This window comes from Protopterus annectens, chromosome 10.part0 (assembly GCF_019279795.1).
Source record: "Protopterus annectens isolate FY-2018-M chromosome 10.part0, PAN1.0, whole genome shotgun sequence".
In the NCBI taxonomy this organism is placed as follows: domain Eukaryota; kingdom Metazoa; phylum Chordata; order Ceratodontiformes; family Protopteridae; genus Protopterus; species Protopterus annectens.
This window is the reverse complement of record NC_056744.1, coordinates 369,476,580-369,493,886: the sequence shown is the minus strand read 5'-3', so window position 1 is coordinate 369,493,886 and position 17,307 is coordinate 369,476,580. Positions and strand designations below refer to the sequence as shown.

General features: G+C 43.2%; 1 protein-coding gene across 7 annotated transcripts in view; it reads right to left on the bottom strand.

The window, feature by feature from the left end:
• Positions 1-17,307, bottom strand: part of LOC122813133 (phosphodiesterase 4D interacting protein) — a 1,898,306-nt gene that overhangs the window by 159,009 nt on the left and 1,721,990 nt on the right. For all 7 annotated transcript variants that reach the window (XM_044085281.1, XM_044085280.1, XM_044085276.1 and 4 more), the window contains one exon: positions 5,510-5,629. In XM_044085281.1, the coding sequence (XP_043941216.1) occupies positions 5,510-5,629 (120 nt within the window). The remainder of the gene's footprint in view (positions 1-5,509; positions 5,630-17,307) is intronic.

Sequence of the window (17,307 nt, the reverse complement as noted above, 5' to 3'; positions counted from 1 at the left end):
CTCTGTCTGCCACACTTGTGTCACATCCTTGTTGCCTGTCTTCCCTCTCTCTGTCTGCCACACTTGTGTCACATCCTTGTTGCCTCTCTGTGTCACATCCTTGTTGCCTCTCTTTCCTGTGTATCTTCTCTGCCTACCACACTTGTGTCACATCCTTGTTGCCTCTTTCCCTGCATATCCACTCCTCTACTCCCCTCTCTGCCTACCACACTTGTGTCACATCCTTGTTGCCTCTCTTCCTGCGATCTACTCCTCTCTGTCTGCCACACTTGTGTCACATCCGTGTTGCCTGTCTTTCCCTCGTATCCTGCTCCTCTCTCTGCCTACCACACTTGTGTCACATCCTTGTTGCCTCTCTTTCCTGTGTATCTACTCCTCTCTGCCTACCACACTTGTGTCACATCCTTGTTGCCTCTCTTTCCTGCATATCTACTCCTCTCTGCCTACCACACTTGTGTCACATCCTTGTTGCCTCTTTCCCTGAATTCACTCTCTCTCTGTCTGCCACACTTGTGTCACATCCTTGTTGCCTCTCTTTCCCTGCATATATCTACTCCTCTCTCTGTGCCACACTTGTGTCACATCCTTGTTGCCTCTCTTTTCCTCATGACTTACTCCTCTCTGTGTCTTGGTGTCACATCCTTGTTGCCTCTCTTTCCCTGATCTACTCCTACCCTCTCTGCCTGCTCACACTTGTGTCACATCCTTGCCTCTCTTCCCCGCATTCTCCCTGTGCCTCACACCACCCTTGTGTCACATCCGCCTCTCTTTCCTGCTCTCTGCCTACCACACTTGTGTCACATCCTTGTTGCCTCTTTCCCTGTGTATCTACTCCTCTCTGCCTACCACACTTGTGTCACATCCTGTTGCCTCTCTTTCCCTGCATATCTACTCCTCTCTGCCACCTTGTGTCACATCCTTGTCCCTCTGTCTGCCACACTTGTGTCACATCCTTGTTGCCTCTCTTTCCCTGCGCACCTCTCTCTGCCTACCACACTTGTGTCACATCCTTGTTGCCTCTCTTTCCCTGTGTGTCTACTCCTCTCTCTGCCTACCACACTTGTGTCACATCCTTGTTGCCTCTCTTTCCCTGCATATCTACTCCTCTCTCTGCCTACCACACTTGTGTCACACCCTTGTTGCCCCACCTCTCTCTGTCTGCCACACTTGTGTCACATCCTTGTTGCCTCTCTTTCCCTGCGTATCTACTCCTTTCTCTGTCTACCACACTTGTGTCACATCCTTGTTGCCCTCTATTTCCCTGCGTATCTACTCCTTTCTCTGTCTACCACACTTGTGTCACATCCTTGTTGCCTCTTTCCCTACTCCTCTCTGTCTGCCAGACTTGTGTCACATCCTTGTTACTCTCTTTCCCTCTTGCATTTTACTCCTCTCTGTGTCTGCCACACTTGTGTCACATTCTTGTTGCCTCTTCCCAAGGATCTACTCCTCTCTCTGTCTGCCACACTTGTGTCACATCCTTGTTACTCTCTCTTTCCCTGCGTATCTACTCCTCTCTCTGTCTGCCACACTTGTGTCACATCCTTGTTGCCTCTCTTTCCCTGTGTATCTACTCCTCTCTCTGTCTGCCACACTTGTGTCACATCCTTGTTGCCTCTCTTTCCCCTCTGTCTGCCACACTTGTGTCACATCCTTGTTGCCTCTCTTTCCCTCTTGATTCACTCCTCTCTCTGTCTGCCACACTTGTGTCACATCCTTGTTGCCTCTCTTTCTCTCATCTCTCTCTGTCTGCCACACTTGTGTCACATCCTTGTTGCCTCTCTTTCCCCTTCTCTCTCTGTCTGCCACACTTGTGTCACATCCTTGTTGCCTCTCTTTCCCTGTGTATCTACTCCTCTCTCTGCCTACCCACACTTGTGTGACATCCTTGTTGCCTCTCTTTCCCTGCATCTACTCCTCTCTCTGTCTGCCACACTTGTGTCGCATCCTTGTTGCCTCTCTTTCTCTGCGTATCTACTCCTCTCTCTGTCTGCCACACTTGTGTCACATCCTTGTTGCCTCTCTTTCCCTGGATATCTACTCCTCTCTCTGTCTGCCACACTTGTGTCACAATCTTGTTGCCTCTCTTTCCCTGCATATCTACTCCTCTCTGTCTGCCACACTTGTGTCACATCCATTGTTGCCTCTCTTTTCCTGCGTATCTACTCCTCTCTCTGTCTGCCACACTTGTGTCACATCCTTGTTGCCTCTCTTTCCCTGCATATCTACTCCTCTCTCTGTCTGCCACACTTGTGTCACATCCTTGTTGCCTCTCTTTCCCTGCGTATCTACTCCTCTCTCTGTCTGCCACACTTGTGTCACATCCTTGTTGCCTCTCTTTCCCTGCGTATCTACTCCTCTCTCTGCCTACCACACTTGTGTCACATCCTTGTTGCCTCTCTTTCCCTGTGTATCTACTCCTCTCTCTGCCTACCACACTTGTGTCACATCCTTGTTGCCTCTCTTTCCCTGCATATCTACTCCTCTCTCTGCCTACCACACTTGTGTCACATCCTTGTTGCCTCTCTTTCCCTGCGTATCTACTCCTCTCTCTGTCTGCCACACTTGTGTCACATCCTTGTTGCCTGTCTTTCCCTGCGTATCTACTTCTCTCTCTGTCTGCCACACTTGTGTCACATCCTTGTTGCCTCTCTTTCCCTGCATATCTACTCCTCTCTCTGCCTACCACACTTGTGTCACATCCTTGTTGCCTCTCTTTCCCTGTGTATCTACTCCTCTCTCTGCCTACCACACTTGTGTCACATCCTTGTTGCCTCTCTTTCCCTGTGTATCTACTCCTCTCTCTGCCTACCACACTTGTGTCACATCCTTGTTGCCTCTCTTTCCCTGCGTATCTACTCCTCTCTCTGTCTGCCACACTTGTGTCACATCCTTGTTGCCTCTCTTTCCCTGCGTATCTACTCCTCTCTCTGTCTGCCACACGTGTGACATCCTTGTTGCCTCTCTTTCCCTGCATATCTACTCCTCTTTCAGTCTGCCACACTTGTGTCACATCCTTGTTGCCCCTCTTTCCCTGTGTATCTACTCCTCTCTCTGTCTGCCGCTGCTCTCCAGTCCTCCTGCCTTAAAGCTCTTATTTTCTTATCAGTCCTCCCTTGGTGATACTTTTCAGTTCCTTCCCTGCTCACTTTCTCTTGTTCCCCCCATTCTCTCTCATTTTTCATTCATTCTCTCACCCCTCTGCCATCCGTCCTCCTCCAATATTCACATAGGTCCTCACTTGTGTACTTGCATAAATGTGGTCTCCCTACTGACCTTGGGTATTACATGCTTATTAGTGTCTGTCTAGTATTACTTACAAGGCTAAGGAAAAGGCAGATCATGTCTAGTCAGCTTGCTTGAGTTCTTTGAAAGGGTTACCACAGTCATACAGTCCACACTGCCTACCAGGAGATGGCCAAGGCCTTTGATACTGTCTCCCTTCCTGGGATTATTAACAAATTCTCCCATCTCAACATTAATATGTGCATAGATTGCCGGATAGCCAACTCGCTATCTGCTAGAACCCATACTGTTAAAGTGAAGCTATTTGCCCTAAATAGAATAACATCACCAGTGATGTCCCACAGGGCTTTGTCCTGGGCCCTCTCCTCTTTGGCCTATATACTTCTCTGATGTAAAATCTGATACCAACAGATGTCTGATGATGATTACAAACTGGGATGCTTATCAAATCCCATTCTGAAACTTAGACTCTCCAGCAAGGGCTTGATCACACAAATGCTTAGTGTGTTAATCACAGGTTTACTCTTAAAATATCACCACCACACACCACATAGGTAACCTTCCAATTAAAATTTGTCCTTGTCGTCAGATATGTGTGTACCTAGGTTAAGGTCTTCTTTACCTCTATCTCTGTCATTAGCAAATCATTCCGTGTCACACAACTTATGCTTTCTGATGTATATTCTATGACTAGAAATTCTATAGCCCCATCTTCCTCCCTTATTATCCCCATCTTTGAATATAATGCCTCCTTTGGCAAGTACCTTAAATAAGCACCTATACCAATGCAACAGACCCCAAAATGTCCTCACTGAGAAGATCTCAGGCCTTAGTACCCTCACCTATTATATCAGACTAAAGCCTTGATCCATGTACTGAATTTCATCAAGGTGCCTAAGGCTTAATATCAGTTTAGCCTACCATGCTACAAATGACCCCAACCGTGAACTCCTTCACCTAACTAGAACTGCTGATAAAGCAAGGCTCCCCTCTGGAAATCCAAACCTACAATGCCCGTGCCAACTTGCTCAGCGTACACCTAACTCAGCATATCCTCCTTTTTTTGAATAGGCTCGCCTTGCATTCGGGTCAGTTCTGAAATTTGTCAGTTCTGAGCAGTGCTCTCTCCTAGTTAATAAGCGTAAATAAATAAATACTTTCTTATTCCCCTCTACACATACACCGCCCCCATATTTCATTTACTTTCTGATACTCCCTCCCTTTTCCTCTCTGCTTTTGACTTTTTACCCCTTCCACGTACATACTTCATATAAGACACAAATCCTGACTGTTCAACACTGTATATCAGATGACCATGTTTACATGAAGTTATGCTCTTTATTTTTGTCTCATAGTCAGTTTAGGATTGTAGAAAACATCTAGTCTCTATACCTGACATGAATATGTAAGATGTGACGCCATGTGATACAAATCTTAGAATCTGTTAAACTTTGCACCTCCAGATGTTCACAAGAACTGTCTGTAAATAGGCTGTACTCAGTTTAAACTAGACTGAGTGGTCATGGCTTCTGTTTCATGGTCATGGCTTCTGTTTCCACAACCACCACTTGGCGTACTATATACACCTAACCGACTTCATTAACTGCACAGCATTCTTGGTCTTTTCTTAAAAGCAACAATTCAATACCTCCAATGGAACTTTTTTCCTTGAGCTTCTGCTGAAAATGGGCTCTTGTGACCCTGTCAGACTTTCCCAATAAACAAATGTCAATAAATAAATATCTACACAGGAGATCCCATACAGTTACTAAAATCCTAATCGCTACCTAACGGAATCATCTAACTTAACAGTAAGGAATCTGTAAAAAAAAAGCTGTGCTTAATACAGTCCTAAAGATAGTCTTGACATGTCCTTAAAGTGATTACAAGGGGGGGTTTACGCATTTAATCAAAATGGCATTAAGTAGTGATAACCTACCAAAGTCAGGATTAATCAGAAAATTAAATACTCTAACAGAGAAGTCCTGACTTTGAACCCAAAACTTTAATGATAGTACCAGTCGGACTGGAGTCACATGCATTTTATATAAACAGCTCTGCTGAAGAAGCACCTTGAAAAAAATCATATATGTGTGTGTGGGGGGGGGGGGGAGTTTGACATGCTATTATTTAGGTATGAGGTCAAAGATGACCTTGTAATATGCTTTGATTTCATGTAATTGGGATTTTGAAAGATTGCATCATTATGGGCTCAAGACATTCACACTGAAATTTCGGAGAGGACTATCTGGTAAACTCTTACCTCTTGATAGCTGACTGAGTTGTGTTTGAAGGTTCATCTTCTCCTCCAGAAGAACACGGTTCTCATTAGACAGCTGGGACACGGACTCTAATCCTTGGATGTAAATGTTGGTGGGAGGGCCTGTAGCAAGAAAATCAGAATAAAATAATTAGTAAGAGCTGGATGCAGTGTGTACTGCTGAACACATGCATAGTTTTATCTTCTGCTTAGCTTCCCATTAACTTCATAACCATTTAGTTCTACCCCCCACTGCTCATTTGTTACTCTCTTCTCCTGGCATCAGGAGCAGCAGACACCCGAGATTAGTGGTTGTCATCTTGTGGGATGTCACTCAAGCTTTTGTCATAATACTCCTGTGCACATCTCTAACTGCTTGCCAGCCGCAATAGTAAAATTACTTCTCCTTAAAGAGATTTTCTAATGTTTGTTTACACATCACAGCATTTTACAGAAGTGCCACAAAGAGTTCTATCTTTGTCTTTCCTTTATTTCTGCCATTTTTTTAACAAAAAGTTTTGCAAACTTTTTTATTAAACCACAACCTAAAAAAATGAGTGCTTCTCTACTGATGACCTCAGGGATAGAATAGTTGTGTAAAATCTTACCATAACCGTAGATATCCTTATCTTCAATATGTTGCAATATTCATAACATGAGGGAGTCTGCCACAGGCTGTCTCAGATGTCTGGCCAGTATGCAAAAGTCTAAAACTACTGTTAGGTATGTGTGACATCACACATAGGACCCTGTCCAACGTTGGCTATAAAGTCACATTGGGTACAAAACAGACCTCAGCATGTACATACCTCTCAACCATACAGAATCTCTCAGTTTTTACCAGTTTTTGAGGTCCAAATAATTAGGTGCCATGATTCCCAAGTGGCACCCCTTAATTTCCAAATTTCCCGGCTTTTTGTTTTTTAAAAAAGTTTTTCAGGCTTTTTTCAGACTGACATCATCACGCAGGGGTGTGCGGAGTGACATCAGTGCATGAGCAGCTAGTCAGAATTTGGCTGAAGGCTTGCTCTAGGCCGGAGACTGTGTGAGTGAGTTTACGTTTACAAGTTGTGGCCCCGGGACAGAAGAGAAGTCTGAACACTGAGAATTAGATTTACTTCCAGCCAGGTAAAGCACTTTAGTTGCTTTGTGTTGGGATTTTCACTGCATTAATACCCATTACTGAGATAAGTGAGATGTGCTGCAGAATGCATGCAATTTGAAATTGCGTTCACTAAATTATTTGACTCGTTAAATTATTTGACTCGGCTGTTGTTTATACATTTATTGGAGGTGTCCTTGCTGGCTGCTGTTTATTTATTCATTGAAGTCCATGCTGGCTGGTTTTTATTTACCCATTGAAGTCTGTTGTGTGTGTGTGTGTGTGTGTGTGTGTGTGTGTGTGTGTGTGTGTGTGTGTGAGTGACTCGGTGCTGGAATAAGAATGACCCCGCCATCCTTGGGTGAAAGGTGGTTGGAATTTTCACTTGTTCTGGAGACATTTAGTTTTCTGGCAACAAGACTATTGATTATTCAGCATAGAGAGAAGTCAGAGTTTGGTAAAATATGGTAGATGAAATTCATGTTAATGACAAAGTGTATGATATCCATTCCGTGCTATAAAGAACAAAAACGTGTATGGTGTGGAAATAGTGGCTTCAACACTTTAATAACAGCATATACAAAATTTGTCTTAAGTTTCATTGCACTGATTAAAAGCAGGAGTCTATTTTATTGACAGCAGTTTTGCAAAATGCCTAATAAATGAGAGTAATAAATGAGAGTAATAAATGAGAGTAATAAATGAGAGTAATAAATGAGAGTAATAAATGAGAGTAATAAATGAGAGTACTTAAACGATGGGATTGTCAAAGCCATTTATTTTTGTTCTCACCCCAAAATGAATATATTAAATCCAAGGCTGCTGTCATTAAGTAATAATGGATTCTTTTAATAAAGCATGGCAACATTCTTGTAAAGTTGTCTGACCTTGGACTTAGTATGCTGAGATTGCAGGGTGTATTTGTAGTGATGGATGGTGTACAGGGAAATACCTCTTTGTTGAAACCTTGAAACACTTTTTCTAGAATTGATTGTTGTTTTGCAAACATTTATTATTTTTTGATTAGTAAGCGCCCAACAAAGGTGCTGTGGACAGGACAAGTTGACATCTTCCCTTCACCAACACCAATTCTGCAGGTGCAAATGCTTTGTCAGTTACTGCAGAACAGCATATAGAGTAACCCCCAAGAGCTATAAACAGTGAGCATGTAAGACACAGGGAAAGTACAGTTTTGTACCTACCATAAATGTAGATGTTCGAGTGCTAATACAGCTGCAGTCATAACAGATGGGTTCTCTTGCCGTCAGGCGGGTCCTCGGTCAGCCGAATTCCAAAGTCTAGGTCCGGCATCGGTTGTCGTCGCTTCTTCCCTGACGTCAGTGCGACAGGGGTATAAAAGAACCAGCCGACGCCATGTTCTTCAGTTTTTCTTGCCCCAGATGTCAGGTGCCCCCAGAAGGAAGGCAATACATAAAATAATGAAGTAATGCAATGTAATATAATCAAAAAACAGTAGTTGCAAGCAAATACACCATAAAAGAATACCCCTAGAGGGGAAGGACGACTGCAGCTGTATTAGCACTCGAACATCTACATTTATGGTAGGTACAAAACTGTACTATGTTCATCGTGCATACAGCTGCAGTCATAACAGATGGGTAGAATCCCAAAGCTAAGAAAGGGGTGGTAGGCACTAGGTGGAACTAGGAGGAGCCAAAATGCCCTGCAAGACTGCAGTGGCAAAGCCTGCTCTGGATTTGGAGTATAATGGTAGGTTGTAGTGTTTGGAGAAGGTATGCACAGAACTCCAAGTGGCTGCTTCCAAGATATCCTTGGTAGGAACTCCTCTGAGGAAGGCTGCAGAGGTGGCTGTGGCCCTGGTGGAGTGAGTTCTAATGCCTGTAGGAACAGTTTTGCCATGAAAGGAATAGCAAAAGCGTATGCAGTGGGCTATCCATTTTGAGATTGTCTGCTTGGAAATTGGCTTTCCTGGGGCTCCTACATAGGCCACAAAGAGCTGTTCTGATTTTCTGAAAGGCTTTGTTCTGTCCAATTAATAACGCAGTTGCCTGTGGATGTCCAAGGAATGTAGTAATCTCTCCCTTTGTTTTGAGGATTGGGATAAAAAGTAGGTAAATGTATGGCCTGATTTAAAGCTACCCTGGATACCACTTTAGGCATAAAGGAAGGGTTGGTTATGAAACTCTGTCCTGATGGAAGATGATAAAAGGCTGGACAGCCATGAGGGCCTGTAGTTCTGAAACTCTACGAGCTGAAGTGATAGCCAGAAGGAAAGCTGTTTTCCAGGACAAATATTGCAAATCTGATGAAGCAGCTGGCTCAAAAGGAGGCAAACTCAGTTTTTCCAGAATGAAATTTAGATCCCAAGCAGGTATTGGTTGTTTCCTTGGAGGTATTAAATTCTTAGCCCCTCTGAGGAACTGTCTTACAAGAGGGTGAGAGAATAAAGGAGGATCAGTGTTGTATTCTGCAGAAATGGCTGAGGCATGGATTTTGAAGGAGGAGAACAAACATCCACTGCTTAGTAGTTCAGCCAAATATTGTAGTATTTGAGGTAAATTCAGTGTTCCAGGGTTCTGGCCCTTTTTCTCATTCCAGACACAAAAATGTTTCCATTTTGCAGAGTAAGCTTTTCTAGTTGATGGCCTTCTGGCCTCCAAAATGACATCCTGCACCTTCTTGGAGAGTAGGGCCTGCTGTGATGCTAAGGAATCTTCCATGCGGCTAGATTGAGTGTTTTTAGCTGACTGTGAAGAGTTTTGAAGCTGTGTTGAGTCAGAAGAAGAGGCATTAGAGGCAGGGTCCATGGAGGGGAATGAGTCAGGCTCCTCAGGAGTGGGTACCAGTGTTGCCTTGGCCAGTCCGGAGCAATGAGGATCATCTTTGGTCTGTCTGCTCTGGTCTTCAATAGGACTTTGGGCAGCAGAGGAAGAGGAGGGAAGGCATAAACTGTCATTGATGTCCAGCTGAAAGAGACAGCGTCCACTCTCCAGGTCTTTGGGTGGAAGGTCCTTGAGCAGAATTTTGTCAATTGATGATTTTTGTGGGAGGCAAAGAGATCTATGTCTGGCCTTCCCCATTCTTGGATTATTTCTGTAAAAGCTTTTGGATGCAACATCCATTCATGTGGATCTGTCATATTCCTGCTTAGGTTGTCTGCCAGCGTGTTTTCCTTGCCTGGCAAGTACTGTGCTTGTAGTTCCATTTGTAAGTCCATGGCCATGTTCCAAAGTGATATGGCCAGTCTGCATAGGGGATAGGAATGTGTTCCTCCCTGCTTGTTTATGTACCACATAACTGTGGTGTTGTCCGTTCTTATCAATAGTTGACCTGGTTGTAGAAGGTCCTTGAAAGCTGTAATAGCATTTATTACTGCTAGCATTTCTTTTTTTTTGATTGATGTGAAGGTGCTTTTCTTTTTGGGACCATTTGCCCTGAATGCACCGGTCTGTCATGTGTGCCCCCCAGGCGTAGTCCGAGGCGTCTGTTGTGATGACTTGATTTGCTTGAGGCTTGCTGAATGGAAGACCTGTGTTTGCTTGACATGCTTGGGCCCACCACAGAAATTCCTTTTGCAGACATGAAAGTAGTGGTATTATTGTTTCCAAACTGTGGCTGTGTTGAGACCATATGTTTTTTAGGTACCATTGTAGTTTTCTCATATGCAGCTTTGCACATGGGATTAGCAAGATGCAAGATGCCATGAATCCCAGAGCCTGCAGGATTTTCCTTGCAGTCAGCCTGGTGCAATTTGCCAGTGTTTTGAAGTATTGAATTAGTTGCCCCTGCTTCTCTGGCATGAGGTAGGCCATCTGGGTGTTTGTGTCCAAATTGGCACCCAGGAAAATTATATTTCAAGAGGGTATTAGCCTTGATTTCTCTTTGTTGACTGTGTATCCCAGAGAGTTTAATAACATTATTACATAAGCCAGATGTTTCAGAAGAATGTGCTTGCTGTCCGCTTGGATCAGGCAGTCGTCCAAATAAGGGTATATTTGTATCCCTTGAAGTCTGCAGTAGGCAATTACTGATGCCAGGCATTTTGTGAATACTCTGCGGGCAGTAGATAAGCCAAAGGGCAATGCAGAGAATTGATAATGGGTTGAACCTGCAAGAAATCTGAGGTATCTTCTGCAATTTTGTCTGATTGGGACATGCAGGTATGCCTCCTTGAGGTCCAATGTTACCAGCCAAGACTCCTTGCCCAGCATGGGAAGAAGTTGCTGTAGAGTGAGCATCTTGAATTTTGGTACAAGTAGGAATGTGTTTAGGATGGAAAGATCCAAAATAGGTCTCCAATCATTTCCCTTCCTTGGCACCAGAAATAGCCTGGAATAAAAACCTTGACCTTGTTCGTGTGTAGGTACCTCTTGAATAGCTTTCATGTTTATAAGATCTGAAATTTGCTTTTGTGCCTCTGCCCTTTGATTGTGTGGCAGTTTTGGCATGCCTCTCATTTTTGGAAGGGTATGAAAGTGGAATTTGTAGCCTCTGTTTATAATGTCCAGGATCCATTTGTCCTTTGTGACAACATGCCATTTTTTTGAGAATAGTGCCAGCTTTCCTCCTAAGGGGGCTGCCATTTGAGACCTGGTTGGCCTGCAAAGGGGAAAGTCATTGGGTCTGCTTTCTGAAAGATTGTGAGTTGTCCTCACCACCTCTTGGTGTAGGAGCTCGCCATTGTCTGCCTCTGTACGATCCTTGTGGTTGTCCTCTGCCCCTCGGTAGCCTGTATCTGCCTCTTTGGGGTCTGTCCGTGGCAGGAAAGTACCAGTTTTTGGAAGGCCAATTTCTACTAAAACGTGGTGGTTGAACCTGCAGAAATTCTTTCACAGTTTGCATTGATTTAGCTTTTTCCTCCATTTTTCGTAATACTTCCTCAGCATTTGCCCCAAATAGTACATCCTTTTGAAGAGGGGCGTCTAGTAATTTAGCTTTGACATGATCAGGCAAGGTTTGTTCCTTGAGCCAAGCATGTCTGCGTATGACTGAGCCTGTAACAGCAGCTCTACATGAGGCCTCTAGAGCATCAAAACCACATTGTAAGGTATGTTTACCCACTTGTTCTGCACTATGCATCAAATCCTGCAACTCCTTCAAGTCTGGTTGTTCAGGTTGTGACATTTTACTTTTCAATTGAGATAACAGAAACTGTTGGTATTTTAGCATATGAAACTGGCAGTTTAAGGCCCTCATGGTTAAGGTAGCCGAGGTATATACCTTTTTCCCACCTTTCTAAGGATCTGGAATCTCTCGAAGGCAATGGATTTTTGGCAATGGAAGCCTTAACTCCCTTGGGTCCCTGTGAGATGGTTTCTAGGTCAGCAGCATGGCTTTTGTAAAGAAATTGGTGTGAGTCAGGAACCCTGTAGTACCTGTCAGGCTTAACTGGAGCTGGAGGTAGAGAGTCCGGGTTAAGGCAGGCTCCCGAGTAAACATCATCTAGGATGTCCAAGACAGGAGGTATAGCCAGAGGCCTGTGCTGGGGTAACAAAAGAAATTCCCTGAGCCTTTTCTTGGAATCTGAATAATCCTGGCCTTCCCAGTGGAAGTGTTCCCTTAAGGTATGCAAAGTTTCCCCAAATGAGAAATCCTCAGGGGGGGATACAGAAGGAATAGACTCCTCTGCACCAGAGTCTTCAAAAGGGGAGTAAGCCTGTTCCTGATCATCAGAGTGTTCTGAAATAATGGATCCCTGATCAGAGGAGGAGGAATCTTCCTCCACTCTGGGCCTTTTGTCCGGAGGTGGCTGAGAACCTCTGATTAGAGTAATTAAATCCTCAGTCATTTTAAGCATCTGTCTCTTAGGCATGGGGCCTGGAGATGGGCCCTGTGTAACTGGCCTCTTAGGGTGCATGGTTGCTTTAGACTTGGTGAAAGCCTTGATGGAGAAAGAAGAGGAAGGTCTGAAGACACCTTGAGTGGAGGTGGACCTGTCCACATTCTGTGTTTCAACGCCAAGAGTGGCTTCGGTATCTGTAGTCGGTGTGTGGGCCGAGGAGCCTGCGACCTCGGGTACAGGAGACACCGCCAAAGATGTGTTGTCGGTAGTCAGGGGCTGCGTGGGTGCCTCACTGAGAACCGACCACGTGTAGTCGGCTTTGGCGTGGTGTCAGTAGAGGCCGCGGACCTCGAGTGTCGGTCCTTGTCTTTGCGTTTTTTAGACAAAACCGGTGTCGGAGTATCCGACGACATGGTATAGTTAAAAGCTTTCCTAAAAATATGCTGGGCGAACTCCGCCCGACGCTTAATAGTGCGTTTGTTGAATGTAGCACAACAGTGACAGGCCGAGACGTCGTGGTCTGGGCCTAAACAAGGTATACAGAGGGAATGGAAATCCTTATGCGGTATTTGCTTCCCACAAGAAATACAATTATTAACTTTGTCTGACATCAGTCTGAGGCAAGAAAAGTTTCCAACGGGTACTTAGCTTTTAAGAAGACTTCGGTTTTCCAAATTTTTCGTAATCTCAGGAGCTGGCCGACCGGCACTTGCGAACTGCTTCTGCTTCGGGCACCGCGCGGCAAGAAAGACTGAAGAACATGGCGTTGGTTGATTCTTTTATACCCCTGTCGCACTGACGTCAGGGAAGAAGCGACGACAACCGACGCCGGACCTAGACTTTGGAATTCAGCCGACCGAGGACCCACCTGACATCAGGAGAACCCATCTGTTATGACTGTAGCTGTATGCACGATGAACATCAGTACAGATTTGCAGCGAACGTTAGTGAAAAAAATGTTTCAGTTTCTTGTATTGTTCACACGTCTGCAATACAGAAAAATACAAAGGCAAACATTTAGCTTTCATTTAATTAGTATTTATCTATATTTAGTGCTGACAATCACTCAGATGTTCTTGGAGATCAGTTTTGTACATGCTTACATTAAGGAGTTCATTTACATGTAATTTACTAAGTCACGTTTTGCTAGTATCTGAATATTCAGACTGAAACCTGGAAACTGTTTAGTGATTGTTATGCAATCAGTGTATATCTTAGGTCTGACATGCTGTTTTATCATTTATAGTTATTTTCCTGCTGTGGTGTAGTGAGGAGGGTAAGAACAGCCCCTGACCACAGTACCTTTTCCATGATGTGTCAGTCATAGGACATGTCTTAGAGAGTGAGGGTGTGGCAGTAGCAAGGTCATTTCTGAAGGAGAGTAGGGTAGATGTATTAAATAGTTCCATCTATTGTAATGATTCTTGCGTGAAATGTGGTATAGGTCTGGCAACTGTGTCTCTGTCACCCTTTCTGCATAAATTCACTCAGTAAGAATCAGCCTGCAGTTTTTGTAATATCAAAACAGACTGATGCGTAGAAAAAAAAATTCTATAATTCCTAGTAGAATAGTCACTATTCTTTATCACCTTGTACTAGGTTTAAGTTTAATGTCAGGGACAGTAATTCCTACAACAATGCTTCATAACAGCAGAATTATGAAGCATTATATTTTCAATGGTCTGTGAACATTAATGATAATAAATAGTGATGTACTTAACTTGGATGTTATACAGCTGACTATAAAATAAAAAGCAAGTGTTACTCTGCTATCTTTATATGAACAGAAATTCAGGCTATGGGCAGTGCCATTGTAAAGAGCGCTTCTTGTTTCCAGGCATCAGTACATGAGTTCATCACTCGAGGACCGAGGATATAGGAATGGTAAAGAAGGTAGCCAGACAATACATATTACCGATTATAGAAATACATAGTATAGAAAAGCAGGTGCTGTTAGTATTCAAAAACATACACACAGATTCAATGTCCCAGTTAGGGTACCAACTGTAAATCCAAAATACACTAATGGAAACAAGGGTATCTACCACTGTTTTGTAGAGTAGCCAGACCAATTGTACATACCTCAGCAGACTTTCAGAATGTCTCTTTTTTCCTTCTGTTTTTTTCTTCTTCTATCCTTTGCAGAACTTTTTCTTTTGTGGTAAATTGATGAGCCAAAAATATTTCCAGCTGTTCAGAAAATTAACGCAGATGCAAAACCTTATATTGTTTTTAAGTTTAAATGTGAATTAAGGTTACTATTTAGAAACTTGTCTTGTTTCTGCCCTTTCTTCCCATGCCTATTGGACAAATCAATTACTGTGTTAATTTGAAATCAAGCATGGAGTACAATGCTTCCACTGAAGTCAGTATGTCCATACTACCATACAAAGAATTCAAACTGATAAAAAAAAACATAGCTCTTATTTTGCTGCAAAAGGCTGTGGGGGATGGATTGCTGATACTGTACTGTGTGTTCATAGGTTGGTACTAGGCTATCAGCCCTAGGGCCTATACAAGCCTAGCCATAACAATTCCCTGGCTATTTCTTCCCACATTATTTACTTTCCTGGTTATAAAGTCTGAAAGTCTGCTGAGGTATGTACAGTTATAGTTTTAAAGGGGGGGGGGGTGAACGCTGCAGTCCTGAGACTGTCCTCCTTTGGCGGAGATACCTATTAACTATGAACCTGTTATCAGTTTGCCATCTATTCCCTAATGAAATATTACTAGCTTATCATTTTTTTAATGTAACATAGGCAATTTATACTTCAAGGGCAACAGGCCCTTTATTTGTAGATGAAACAAAGAAATATAAAGTTGTTTGCTAGCAGCAACCTATCTCTTTAACATGGGATTTAGATAACTTTTACTTCTGCAGAGATTGTGCATACTTACTGGTGGATTGTTGAAGTTTGAGTAGACTTTTATGATGGAAATGTTCTGATTTGGGCAGTTTTGTCATTACTGGTTCATGCATTTTGTTTCATTGCTAACTGGAAAAATGTTCAAACAATAAATTTAAAATGCAATCTAACTAGTGTGTTGTATTATACAAGGAATACAATTTAATAAAGTCAGGAAGTCGTATCAAAGAACACATGTATGTTTCTTGTTTCATGTGCAAGGGGTCTATGATTTGAAAAAAAGCCCAAAGGTAATCTTTATCCGCCACTAGTCAGATGCATTTTTATTTGGATGTGGGTTTCAATGCTGTTTCAATGAATGTGAGTTTCAAGGGCAGAGAAGTTTTAATGTTGTTGTTGTTGTGTCTTTCAGCTTTTCCCGGTTAGGGGTCGCCACAGCGGAACTCCGGTCCACTAATGATTGGCAGTAGATTTTTACGTGCCAAGTTGCTGGCCCTGATGCACAACTTTTGCTTAGAAGATGTCTATTAGTGTTTGTGCTATAAATGTAAAATAAAATCCAGGTGAAATAGCCAGGTAATGGGATATTGGAATGGCTGTATGGGGACTCTGGGGCCATATTTTGGCTGTCTGTTCTCCAATTTGCATTTGAAAGTTGGTATCCCACAATTCCACTGGAGTTGATGGGGTTACATAATTATGTATGCAATTGTTATGTTAATCAGCATACAGATTTGTACCTATTTTTCATGGGCCTTTGTCCAGATTTTTGATGTTTCCAGGTTGAGAGGTATGAGCACGTACCATCCTCAGAACTGAATGTCTCAGGAAGAACACCAGCCTGAGATAATCTGAGAAAACATATACAGAAATTAAGCAAGCACGGGGCGGGGGAGGGATGGATAGACTACTGCAACGTATAGATGAGAAGGACATCTGCAGTTATGGTAAGATTTTAGACAACTATTCTATGTTCTTCTGTTCATACGTTACAGTATTCATAACATGAGGGAGAACACCAAAATTTATTCAGAAGAAAGAGTGGCAGGAGGGACAGTAAAATCCCTGAAGAACAGCCCTAGCAAAACCAGCTCTAGATCTAGATGTACCTTTCAATTTAAAATGATTTCTGAAAGTGTGGACAGAAGATCAAGCAGCTGCTTCAAGGATACAAGAAGCATCCAGACCATTAAAAAATACCTGAAGAAGGCACAGCTCTAATAGATTGAGCCTCAACTGGGGATGCAAGGGTTTTGCTATGAAACACACAACAAAAGGAAATGGCCTTAGAGATCCAGGAGGAGATGGTCTGCTTGGAAACTGGACTGCCCAGAGCCTTGGGATGATAAGAAATGAAGAGGCAATCAGATTTCCTGATAGACTTGGTTTTATCCAAATTAAATCTGAGTTGTCTATGCCCATCCAAGGTATGTAAAATCCTCTCGCTAGATGACCGTGGAGAAGGAAAGAAGGTAGGCAAATTAATGGATTGGTTAAGTGAGAACTCATTCATCACCTTAGGCATAAAGGAGGGGTTACTGCATATGGAAACCCTAATCATTGTGGAAAACAGTGAAGGGAGAGGAAGCCATAAGGGCATGAAGTTCTGAAACCCTTCTAGTAGAAGTGATAGACAAAAGATGCACTGTCTTCCAAGTGCAATGTTGGAGAGGGAGAGAAGAGGAAACTGCTGGTTCAAAGTGAGGCCATGTAAGTTTTTCTAAACCAAAATTGAGCCCCCAAAGGAGGAACTTGTTTCCTTGGTGGTCTGATATGAAGAAGGCCTTTCAAGAAAAGTTTGACTTCCAATCTTGAAGCCAAAAGAGGGGCCTAGGCAGACAGGCAGAAATGGCTGAAAGATGAGTTTGTACTCAACAGCATGATAACCCAGTTTTCAGCAATTCATGCCGTCGAGACAAAATCACCAGAATATCCACAGACAATGGTTGCATGTTTTGAGAAAGACACCAGAAGGAAAACTTCTTCCATATGGAAATGTAGGATTTCCCAGTATTGGGTTTTCTGGCCTCCTGCAGAACTTGCAGCACATCCTCAGAAAATAGGTGTC